Here is a 12,139-nt window from a genome sequence, read left to right on the forward strand (position 1 = left end):
GTTATGACAGATTCCAGTCCAGTTAATGGATTTCTCTCTCCTGTCCTGGCCAGCCTATCAGCTTGTTCATTGCCAAATTCCTGAATGACCAGAGATGCACAACAGGCTTATGCTGTTTCTTCCCTAGTCTCACAAGGGCATTGTAGCATTCTGTAGTGATCTTAGATGTGTTTTCAGGAATGAATGTGGATACTATGATCCTTGAGCACCTACAAATGTTCTCCTGGAGGTAAGGTGTTGCTTCCTCACATCAAGTTGTGGGCATTGGCATCACAACCAACCAACAGTTATTCATTCTGCCGTGAGCAGTTGTCAGCCAATCTCCCCACTTTCTGGGAAAGGGGAGTACTATCCTTGTAAGGAAGGTAAGCTGAGGCCAATAAAATTTCCCCCCGTGCTTCCTTCATCACCCTCTTTCATCCCAATGAACACTAAGTCCCTGGAACAAAAGTACACCTTTGGTTTGAATGACGTTCCATTCTTTACATAAATGCATGTTCTGGATTTATTTAGATTTCAACATAGAAATCAACTTCTCCATTTCCCCAGAATCCTGAAGCATTTCCTTTATACACGGTGTTTCAAAAAGAATAAACGTATTTTGAACACACACATTTATTAAACTGTAAGCCGTAAAAGTTTCATGGCACACATTTACAAATCTCTCAAGTTCATTATGTCCTCCATCAGGGACATGACCAATATCATGTCGATACTCAATTCCTTCCATACTAATGTGTGTCCATTGTCACTGATGTTAGGGCAGTACGGATCTCGTTCTTCAAATCTTCTAGCTTTGGGATAGTGTTGGTGCATAAACATTGTCATTAATCAAACCATGCTATAAGTTGTCACAGGGCATCATATCCAGCTACCACTGAGGGCAGCTGAGAAGTTGTAAATTGCTGGCAATTTGAAGACCAAGCCAATGGCTCAGTAAAGTTTCATTCAGATATTCACACACTTGGTGACACCAGTGAGGGGGTGTCAGATCTTGTTGAAAAAGGAAGTTGTCCTTATTCAACATCAGAAACAACCAGTTTAGTAACATAGCAAGATACTGCTGATGATTAACTGCATTTCCATAAAAGGAGAATGAGCCTAAACAGATGAGTGGGATATCACACAAAACACATTGACTTTTGATGGTGAATCTTATACATGTTCAGTGTCGGAATGTTGGTTCTATAGGCCCCAAATCCAAATATTGTGTTTGTTTACTTTCCCAGTAATGTGGGAAGTTGCTTCATCACTGAACACAATGCATTAGGCAAAATTGTTATCATTGTCAATAGCATTCTGAAGGTTGTCAGATAATGTCACATGTTTGCATTTGTCGTTGTGACATAGAGCCTGTAATAGTTCTTACTTGTATAGCCTCAGAACCAATTGAGACCTCAGGACATACCAAATTGTTGTTATAGGCAGTTTTAAATCCCAAATGGCTTGAGGAATTAATTCTGTAGAAATATGTTGGAAAGCAGTTTGAATTCATGCGACATTTTTGGCAGCAACATCAGGGTGGTCAGGACTCTGTCCTTTACGTCCTGTGCCTACAAACTGTTGATACCATCTGTGAATGTTCCATCTGTTTGGAGGATCAATTTGGTACCTCAATCAGAAATGTCTTTGCATTGTAATCACACAATTACACTTCAAAAACTCGAGAATGCGAAACGATTTCTGCTACGGAGTTGCTATTTGCCAACATAGGATGACAACCAAGCAAAGAGAAGACAACTGACATCTATTGTCAATGCATGTAAACCAGACAGTGTATCCATTCCCCCAGTAACAAAGCTGCAGCACGCTGATCAGTATTTTGACAGCACAATACTTTTTAATATGTCTATTCCTTTTTAAACACACTGTATAGATATGGTTCCTAGATCACGGCCATGTCCACCTCATGTCTTATCTGATGATGACTCAGGGTGTCAGTTGCCGCTTTACTTTGTTGTACTTTTATGTGCAACACTTGCAGCCTCCAACTTGCCACCATGGTTGTTTCAGACGTCTTTAATTATCACGACTGTAATGTGTGAGAACCCTTAGTATAGTTCCAGGTCCTGTTTTTGCATTGCCCTCAGGGAGTTTTCACCAACTTCCACCACAAGTGTTTGGCCGTCAGATACAATCTTTATTACTCTTAATTACCCTCTGGTCCTCTGTCATGACCTAGTTCTGTACACATACTTTCTCAAACAGTCTATAGAGGAGTACCCTTAAGCAGTTTTGGTATCCATATTGATACCTTTGCGGGCCTGAAGAGCTCAAAACCAATCCACTGTTTCCATCTTATCACAAATAAAGATAAAACCATGTTTGTCCAGACAGACCCTCCTGAGTTTGGTATGTGGACTTAGTCTCCCCAATCTTCTCAAAGAGAAGCAGCTCCACCTGCTGCTTGGTTATGCTGGCCAGTGGATATCCATATTGGGTAACTGCCCTTCTGAAAACTGAGACTGTAGTACCATATGTCTGTTTCCCTTTTTCTTGCCTTGCTTTTTTTTCTGGATCCAATTATCCTGAGAAGTGGGAGAATTAGACTCCTACTGTGTTCTCTTGTTCTGTGTCTCAGGGGAAGAAGGGGTCTGTTTACCCCCTTCACTCTGAAAGTTTTTTTTTAAAGTCTTAGGCTCAAGACCTTTTTATTCCATCCATTTATGTTTAGGTACCCAGTCTTTCCATCCTTTCCATTTTGTTCTAGAAGTAGTTTTCACTTTTGAGCATTAGAAAAGGGTTTAATCTTGACCCGTTCCAACTTCTCTGTGACAATTTCCACATATAGGACTGGTTCATCACTCGATATAGCTGTGGAAACAGCTCCCATCACTTCCAGCCCCAATTTGTGGGTGTTTGAGGTCTCACCAAGTTCCTCAGTTTTTGTTTTATTTTGTTCTGTGTTCTCCATTTTGTTCTCACAAGAATTAGGAATTTATTTGGTTGACACTACACAGCACCATGTGGTCCAAGGCTAATTACTCAGGAAGATTGCTTGTATCTGTGAGGCTTCATTAATGTCACACACCCCTCAACACAGATCATGTCACTCCTTGGACTGGGTATCTGAGCATTTAAGGAAGGACTTTGGGAGTGAATATGGGAAAGGTGAACTTTGGGAATGGATATGGGAAAGGTGAGGCATTTTGAGACACTGTCTGGTTCACCCACTGAGGCCTGTCTAGAATGGGAGACCCTACCAGTAGCTGCCCTACAGCCAGCATAGTCCTCGGCTTTACGCAAATATACAAGCGCCTCTGCCCGCATGGCCAATGCTTAGAGAAAGAGGTGCCACCTGGAGAGAGATTCCAATCTAAATAACTTACCTTTATGAGAACACAAAAACTCACATGCTGTACCTTAACAATGCTGCAGAGGCTAATCAAGAAATGGTCCCCATTTTTAAAAGAATTGACATCTGCAAATGTTTGGACACAGTATGCAATGGTGGCAGGATGTAAAAACTTATTCCATGAGTACTTCAAAGGTAAAGCTAAAGTCATTAAATGCTATGCATTGTGTTGCAAAATACATTGCCATATATAAACTTGCAAAAGAAAGATTTGTTTGTTTTTTAACACTTTGACCAACATAATTCTTATGGCAAAGAAATGTAATGAACAAGTTGTAACAATAATTCTTAAATAGGAAATTCAGTCTTAAAGCTTTGTTACACTTTTTGTTATTCATTGTTACACTTTTTGTTATTCATTGTATAAGACTAAGAAAAATTGGCATTCCATCAAAGGCCTTGCAGTCAAAGAGTATAGAAACAAGCTGAATATGACCCCTTAGTAACTGCATCGTCAGAAACAGCAACAAAGGATTGTCACATAACTTGTGTGACAAAGCTCTCAACATTTGTGATTTGTGAAAGATGCAGCATGTAGTGTAAGTTCCTTGACAAACAAATAAAAAAACTGTCAGTCGCTCATCCATATATATCTTATCATACAGTAATTATATTTGCAGTGATTTATTTATTTATTTATTTATTTATTTTTTACCCAAAGATTAACACCCTTTATTCTCAGTTACATAAATTATATCAAGGAATAAAGGAAGGTACACATACAGAGTAATAAAACTCTTGTTCATATCAACCATCTGAAACAAAAATCTTACAAATGAAGCATTTAAGTATACAAGGATATTTTCTAATGGCATTTCTTCTCTCCTGCCAGCATACCTTATTTTGATAAAAACATCATTTAAAGTGCAAATTTTGATACTCATTGGTGTAAAAGACAGCAAGTATGTTATTAGTGAAATGTAGGTAATTGGTATTGTTACCCTAATATTTTTACAGCAATTCTGAAGCATCTATCAGTATCTGTGACCCTTGAAAAAGCTGAGCTTCTTTTTCTGGACTGAAAATCATTTTTAAAAAGGCTTGATTTTTCATTATGAGTCAATAACAGTTACGTGGTTTGGTGGTGCTTTCAATAGAAAATGAAACAGCACATTATTTGAATTTTTCTAATATAATAGACTTTCCTGCAGATTCGTATTTTGGTGACTTGGGACAAGAGGAAGTAGATGGGAAGAGGGGGTGGGGGGGGGGGGGGGAGGAGGACGACATTAGGTACATGACCTGGAGCCCCCATGAGGCAGAAAGAAGTGTGTTGGACAAATTACCCTGACACAGGACTTTCTCCTACAGCAAATGGACTCAGTAGTATACCACTAACAGTAGAACACATTTTAGTTGATAGTATTTTATTTGCTGACAAGGAAGCAGGCCTTCAACTGCCTATGGAGCTGCTCTCTATTTGAGATATTTGACAAGTGTAGCAAGGAGTTTGTTTTGTGAGGCAATAAGACTAATTTCTAAAATATTAGGAGATGTATTTTAACCGGCATCGGATAACCTGGCTGTTTCCTATTTTTGCAGAAGTGGTGTGCAGACCACAAGCACTTACAAATAAATTGGACTAATTTCAGTCCACTACTTCATTTTTAATATTCTCCCTTTTTACTAATATCTTTAAACATTGTGATTTTATCGTACTGTGGGGGGGGGGTGGTGGTGGTGGTGGTGGTGGTGGTGGTGGTGGTGGTGGTGGTGGTGATCGTTGTTGTTGTTGTTGTTGTTGTTGTTGTTTGTTTCAAACTGTCCTAAAGGAATTGTGGAAATTGACCTACCCCTCCTATTGTGAGATGCTGATAATCTGAATGGTCTTTCTATGTGACAAATACTGTGCACACACTAGCCTTGAGGTAATGATCCAGTAAAAGCCAGCATTATCTCAACCACAGATGAGCTTTTGACAGTGAAGTTCATTGGTCACCGAGGCCCACACTATTAGTTCAGTTGATGTAAGTGGAAGAAGATAATGTGGATGGAATTTATAAAATGTAAATTACAAGTTAGAATTTGAGAGAGAAATAGATCTACTTGTGCACATCTCCTGTTTTGGGCATTACTACCCTCGCAAACAGATACCAACATACCCCAAAAGAATGAGGGTGTTATTGCAAAGAATACTATGAAAACTATAAAGCAGGAAGTGACAATTTTGAAAAAAGGAAAAGTTTTCTTAATCAAAACGTCTGCCAAAAGTTGTTTTCTTTTCAGCTTCGTAAAGCATTCTTTTGGTGTTAGAGATTCAACATGATCTATTAAAACTGGACACACCAACAAATTGTTCTCACTGAAACATCCCAAATATTTATTGTTCATCCCAACTGACTGAGTACAGATGCTCAAGATTGAAACATCATTTTTTCATCTGTTGTCACTTAATTTCTTAATTTTGTACCGTGAAAGTTTGAGAAGACGCACATGGGTTCGGTGTGTGTGTGTGTGTGTGTGTGTGTGTGTGTGTGTGTGTGTGTGTGTGTGTGTGTGTGAGAGAGGGGGGGGGGGGTTTGTAGAGTTACATGTATATACTGTAAAAAATTACTGTGCACATTATGATGGGCTGTTTCCTTTTTCTTCACAGCGGATAATAAGCTTGATTCGATTCTCAGGACCATACTAAATTCATTCGTGATCATCATATGCAGTGCATCCTTGGTTCTGTGCAGCAGAGCAATTTATCGAGCTCAAGAACTGAAGTGGGTAAATATTGACTCTAATATAATAAATAGTTGATTGTTTTTAGTCTAGCTTTCATCATGTCCAAGTAGTCTTAATAACGTGAAGAAACAAATATTTATGTGAGAATAGATCAGTGCTCACCTTATAGACCATGCATCTGACACCTGTGATGTCGCACACTACTGAACCCAAGTCACACACACACACACACACACACACACACACACACACACACACACACATTTATAATTTCTATCATTCAAATTTAAAGATAAGTGTGTGTAAAGATATCACAAAACAGAAAATTATTGCAAGGAAATGGAAGACCTACAGACATATTTGTCATCATTTATTGTGCAGCTACCATCTTCAGGCGTTAGTTGATGCTGAAGGGGTTATAAAGATCCATATATATGGTGCATCAGTGGCCAACTATTGGTTTAAGCAGACTACATGTAACTGTAACGTCATCTATCCAACCGTTGGCTGACTCCGCCTGACATCTGCCGGAGCTAAATTTATCATCCACAATGAAGACAATGAGTGTCATCGTATTTAATTTACAGTGCAACATTTTCTCTGTACTGTCACAACTTGATAGCTACGGCCAGTACAATAACAATGGCTAGACCTCTCACAACAGAGGTGGCCATAATAGAAAACATCTTGTCCTATATGTTGTAGTGTAGAGCAAAAAGATACATTTCTTACATATGCCTATATAACCTTTAAGGGGGTGAAACACACCCTTGAAAACAATTAAGTAATATTTATCAGTGAATACTGTTGAAATGGTAATAGATATAAAAAAAATGAATGTCTAATAAATGTTCTATGGTGTCTAATGTTTGTTACAACGGTACACCCAGGTTTGTCAAAAAAGCCATTTTTTTCAAAATCCGGTACTCTCCCCCCTCTACTTTGTTTACATTTTGCCCTCAGGGCTCAGCATTCGTTTGCTGAGTACAGGCTTGGCGACCTCAGGATTCCTGAACTGGGGGCTGGTAATCGCCACCAGTCCTCTGTATTGGTAATCTCTGGGCATGCTTCAGTGACCACCATGTGGCACAGTGGTGGAACATTGTGTGTCTCAGGGATTGACAGCTCGGATCACGAGGATGCAATGAACATCTATAAAAAACCTTTCAATTTCAAGGTGTGCTACACATTGATGAGATGCATGGCTGTTGAGTTGGAATATTCATTAGCGGGCAACCTCAGGGGAGCCTGCCGCACCTCAGTTGTATAAGGCTTACTCGGGCACATGGGACTCTGTCAGAGTGAACCTTTACTTCCATAGCTGCTCATGGGACTGTAATGGATCCTCTGAAATATTTCTTTTCCTCCTCCCAGCAGAAAGGGTGGACTGCAGGGAGGTACCACCACACAAGCTAACAACAGGGCTTGTGTAGCGAGTCATCCTGATTCAGTCCATAGTAACAGACTGCATGTTGTTTTGCAGAATGTGTTTCTTATAGTTAAAAGCAAAAAGGATAGTTTTGAGAAAGTTTCTTGATTTTCATACAGAAAGGCTTAGAAAGCATTGCTGGCACCTTAAAATCTGTTAAGCACTTGTGCAATGGGGCTCAGTTGGTTGAAACATCTAGCTCACAAGTAAAGAACCCTCGGAAAGCTCAGTGCTTCGGGGAGTATGTGATAGATACTGAATTGCACAACATCTCGAACTACAGCAATGGTGTTGTGGCTTGCAGGGATCTAGTTGGCATTCCCCAAGAAGAACTGAAAGCTAAGTGGTCCCAGGAAGGCATGCAAAATGCTATGAAATGGTTGGATGACGATCTTGTGAAATCACTCTTTTTATCCTTACTTTTAACTGCAAAAAACTACCAGTGTGTGTCATGGCAGGTTCCCTACGCCTAAGTGTATGGCCTTATTTCCCAAATCCAATGTGGTGTTTTGAATGCCAGAACTTTGGGTACACTACTCTTGGTTGTAATTGAGAAGCCACTTTTGTGAAATGTCGTGAAACCCCCCCATGATGGAACTTCCTGCCGTTCCACAGGTAAAGTCTTTTGCACCACCCCGTGCTGCTACAACCTTAACCCAAAAAACCACTCTAAGGCGAGTAAACGCCCACTGAAGGTGACAGGAGGTATGCAGTCCAATAATATTGACATCATCCTATCTGACGTGTCTCTTCAATGTCCTTCAGAAGCGATGGAACTTGATGTCGGACTGCGGCAATCATCTTACCTCAAGACTGAGCCTCCACCCATTGTGGTCTCTCCTTCCTGGCAGAAAGCCAAGCTCAAAGTATTAACCCAAGATAGGTGGCTCCCATTATACAATGGAACATTAATGGGTTCTGGACACACATGGAGGAACTGAAATTCCTAGCACAGCAATGCATGTTTGCTGGAAACATATTTTAAAACATCTGATGCCCCTTTACTCTGTGGCTATATGCTCTATTGCAAGGATGACATGACTGAGGAAAGGGCTGTTCTCCAACTGGCTACTGACCTGCAAGCCATTTCCATTGAAATTCGCGCGCGTCAGAGGATCATTGTTTGCGCCCTTTATCTGCCTCCGCAAAATGCAGTAGACTCTGAGGCTCTCACAGATCTCATAGACCAATTGCACCGATGATTTCTCCTACTGGGTGACTTCAATGGCCATCATGTTTTTTGGGGGCTTGATCTCTACTTTCCTTCACGATCGGGATTTGGAGGGCCTAATGACATCCCACGAGTTGTGCATCCTCAACATAGGTACATCCACCGGGTCATTCACCGCCATTGACCTCTCCTCGTCCTCTCATGCCCTTGTAGACTCTGTTCAGTGAGAAGTCATTGACAACCTTCATTCAAATGACCACTTCCAACTCTGTATTCACCTACTGAATGGAGAATTACATGACAAGCAGCCACCACACTGGATGGTTAACAGGGCTAACTGAACACTGTTTACACAGTTTACTGTGTTTGAACACGACAACCGTGTCCAGGAATGGGTGGACCACATTTCACATGTGATCCATCATGTCACTGACTTACCCAGCCCGAAGTCCTCAGGTCATCTTTGGAGACAACCTGTACGTTGGTGGACCGGTGATTGCCACTTAGCAATCCAGGCCAGGCATGCAGCACTTCAGCAGTTCAAGTACCGTCTGACAGCAGGGAACCTCACAGCATTTAGTGTCGCAAGAGCCAAGGCTCGACATGTAATTCAGGAGAGCAAGAAAACATCATGGCAAGCCTTCCTGGACTCCATAAATCATTCCACTTGTTCTACAAAAGTATGAGAAGCCATCAGGAGGATTTCCAGTAAACAGTCATCTACCAATAGTAGCAGATGAAATAGCAATGTCTCCAAGCAGTGCCCAGAGATATCACTGAGACACTGGCAGAGAATTTTGCACGAACTCTTGCCAATGCCAGCCAGGATCCAACATTTTGCCGCTACTGTACAACTGTAGAAAGGGGACAATTTGACTTCAGATCCAACATTTCTGAGACTTACAGCTACCCTTTCTTCTTGTCCGATCTTGACTCTGCTCTGTCTGAGACTCGTGATACTGCACCCGATCACAACCAAATCTGGTACTGCATGCTTCAACATGTGGAGCAAGAACACCCCAAATCCAGGTTTTAACCATCTGCCACCCTGGCTGCTGCAGAGGTTCAGAGTAATTTTTGATTTAATGCAGTACAGAAGGGATTGTACATCTGTCGCTGTATTTAATGTGACACTTTTTGACATTTTATCTGAGAACCACAACTATGTAACTGTCTTTATGAATGGGCATAAGCAGGGGGACACTGTTGTTCACTCTGTCATTTTCCCAGATCGTGTCCTCAAGATCAGAATGCCTCAAGAATTTACTGGCTTTGATGCAGAATTATATGCAATCTTGGGGTACCTTTCTTCTGCTGCATAGGCCAGGGCACATACATATTGCGGGTAATGAAAGGGTGCATCTAGCAGCCAAGGAGATGTTAAGATTCTCAGTTCTTCCAGTGTGCTATCCCCCTGCATGCTGTTACCTCACTGTAGAAGTACAGTGTCGTGCATTAATGGGAAGACAAGTGGCTGGAAGTAACTGACAATAAGCTCTGTGTAGTAAAGCACACAACTTGGCTGTGGCATTCTTCCTTCCGGTCACGTAGAAGTAATGAGGTGGTCCTTACTCGTCTTTGCATAGCTTACATCCTTATGACGCATAGCTTCTTACTCCAGCAAGAGGACGCTCCAATGTGTGGTGCTTGTGGTGTACATGTAACTGTGCACCACATCTTATTGGACTACATTATAATTTCCAACCAGTGGGCTGTGACGGATTTGCCGAAGGATCTGCCCACTATTTTAGGTAATGTTCAAGCAAATATGGTTAGAGTTTTTAAGTTTTGTGAATTATCCAACATTTTTAACAAGATTTTAAAACATTAAAACAAAAACCAAGGTGACTATCTTACCGAAATTTTTGAATTGATTAGCTAGTCACATTTCCCTTCCTTTCCTTTTAGTTCTTCTGTGTTTTGTTTTCTCTGTGTTTTAATTTAATGCCTAGCTACTTTCCCTCTTTTTCTCATTTTGCGTAGTGCACATGAGATATTACCGTATTCGCTCGAATCTAAGCCTCACTTGAATCTAAGCCGCACCTGAAAAATGAAATTCGAAATCAAGGAAAAAAAAATTTTCTCGAATCTAAGCCACTCCTGAAATTTGAGACTCGAAATTCAAGGCGAGAGAAAAGTTTTAAACCGCCTGTCCAAATCGAAACAAAGTTGGTCCATTGTAAAGTGAAATACAATTGAGGTCGAATAGATGAAGATACAGCTACAGTAGTTTGGTTTGAGTCGTAAGCTTAACAGTTAAGCTTTACCAAGTAGCCATTGCTGTGTGTCAGGTGCTCCGCCCGTATTTATACGGGTACCTTTCCTTTTTCACGTGCTTCGTCTGGTTTGAATCGATTGCTTATTTTGCTTTGATCCGATAAGTGTCGTTCTCTTTGTTATAGGTGTTTGTCACTCTAAGCTGAAAATGCATTATTGTACTGTGTAATACATTGTTTGTCGCATTCTGATAATGAGTGTTTACGACCTGTTGCCGCTCACAGCATGGCTTGCTTTTGTGCGTGCTACCGCGGCTTACAATAAAAAAAGAGAGGAATTGTCTCATAAGCGAAACAATGGCAAGATACTGCTATTTGTTGTTACTTACACTGCTGCTTTCTTTGATAATGATAAACAAGAACCAAATAATAGACTGCGTAAGATAGATGATGTTCTGAACGAGAGTTGAGCAAACATTTTTCTCAGTTTGAAAATCTTTGCAGACGCCTCTTTAGTACATTACATTCTGCACAGAAATTAGTCATCTTAGATTTAAAAATCTAGTCAGTTGCAGTGCTTCATTTCCGATTGTATCACTATTCAGCATAAGAATAATACGAATATAAACATGACATGATATGTATATTCTTCTGCGTTTGCTGTTGTCACTCTAGTTTTGTTGTTTATTAGGCAGACAGGATTTAAATGAGATAGTAGCAAACACGAAAGAATACATGGCATAATGTTTACATTCTTCTACCTTTTCTTTTAATTTATTTACTGATGCAGAGGTTTTGGCACCAGTATTTATCTTTGTGCATGCAAAGCATACGTGTGTAGCGCTACATATATTCGACGGCAGAAGTTAGTTGCGGCAGCACCTACCAACATTTTTCAGAACTTCTGCTTACTTTGCACTCAATTCTAAGCTGCAGGCGGTCTTACAAAAACCGGAAAAAAGTGTGGCTTAGATTAGAGTTAATACGGTAACTTTGTGGTCATTTTCAGTGCACGAGTGTGAAACAATTTGAGTTTCTCCACATTCATTTGTGTAGATAAGTGTAATGGTGCTGATTACCTTGATGTTGTGCACCCATAAGACACACACACACACACACACACACACACACACACACACACACACACACACACACACCCCTTGTTTACATTTCAACATTTGACTAATATCAAAATGTATAGCCCAATTGGCCTTGGGACACGCACACACCCATTGGGCGTATCTACAGTAATACAAAGTTAGTTATAGCTTATATCCAACAAATGTGTCTTTGGAATA

At 40.5% G+C, this 12,139-nt stretch overlaps 1 protein-coding gene across 2 annotated transcripts in view; it reads left to right on the plus strand.

The window, feature by feature from the left end:
- Positions 1-12,139, plus strand: part of LOC126184831 (mucolipin-3-like) — a 204,962-nt gene that overhangs the window by 128,522 nt on the left and 64,301 nt on the right. For both annotated transcript variants that reach the window (XM_049927420.1, XM_049927419.1), the window contains one exon: positions 5,949-6,067. In XM_049927420.1, the coding sequence (XP_049783377.1) occupies positions 5,949-6,067 (119 nt within the window). The remainder of the gene's footprint in view (positions 1-5,948; positions 6,068-12,139) is intronic.

Source organism: Schistocerca cancellata, chromosome 4 (assembly GCF_023864275.1).
Source record: "Schistocerca cancellata isolate TAMUIC-IGC-003103 chromosome 4, iqSchCanc2.1, whole genome shotgun sequence".
NCBI classification, from domain to species: Eukaryota; Metazoa; Arthropoda; class Insecta; order Orthoptera; family Acrididae; genus Schistocerca; species Schistocerca cancellata.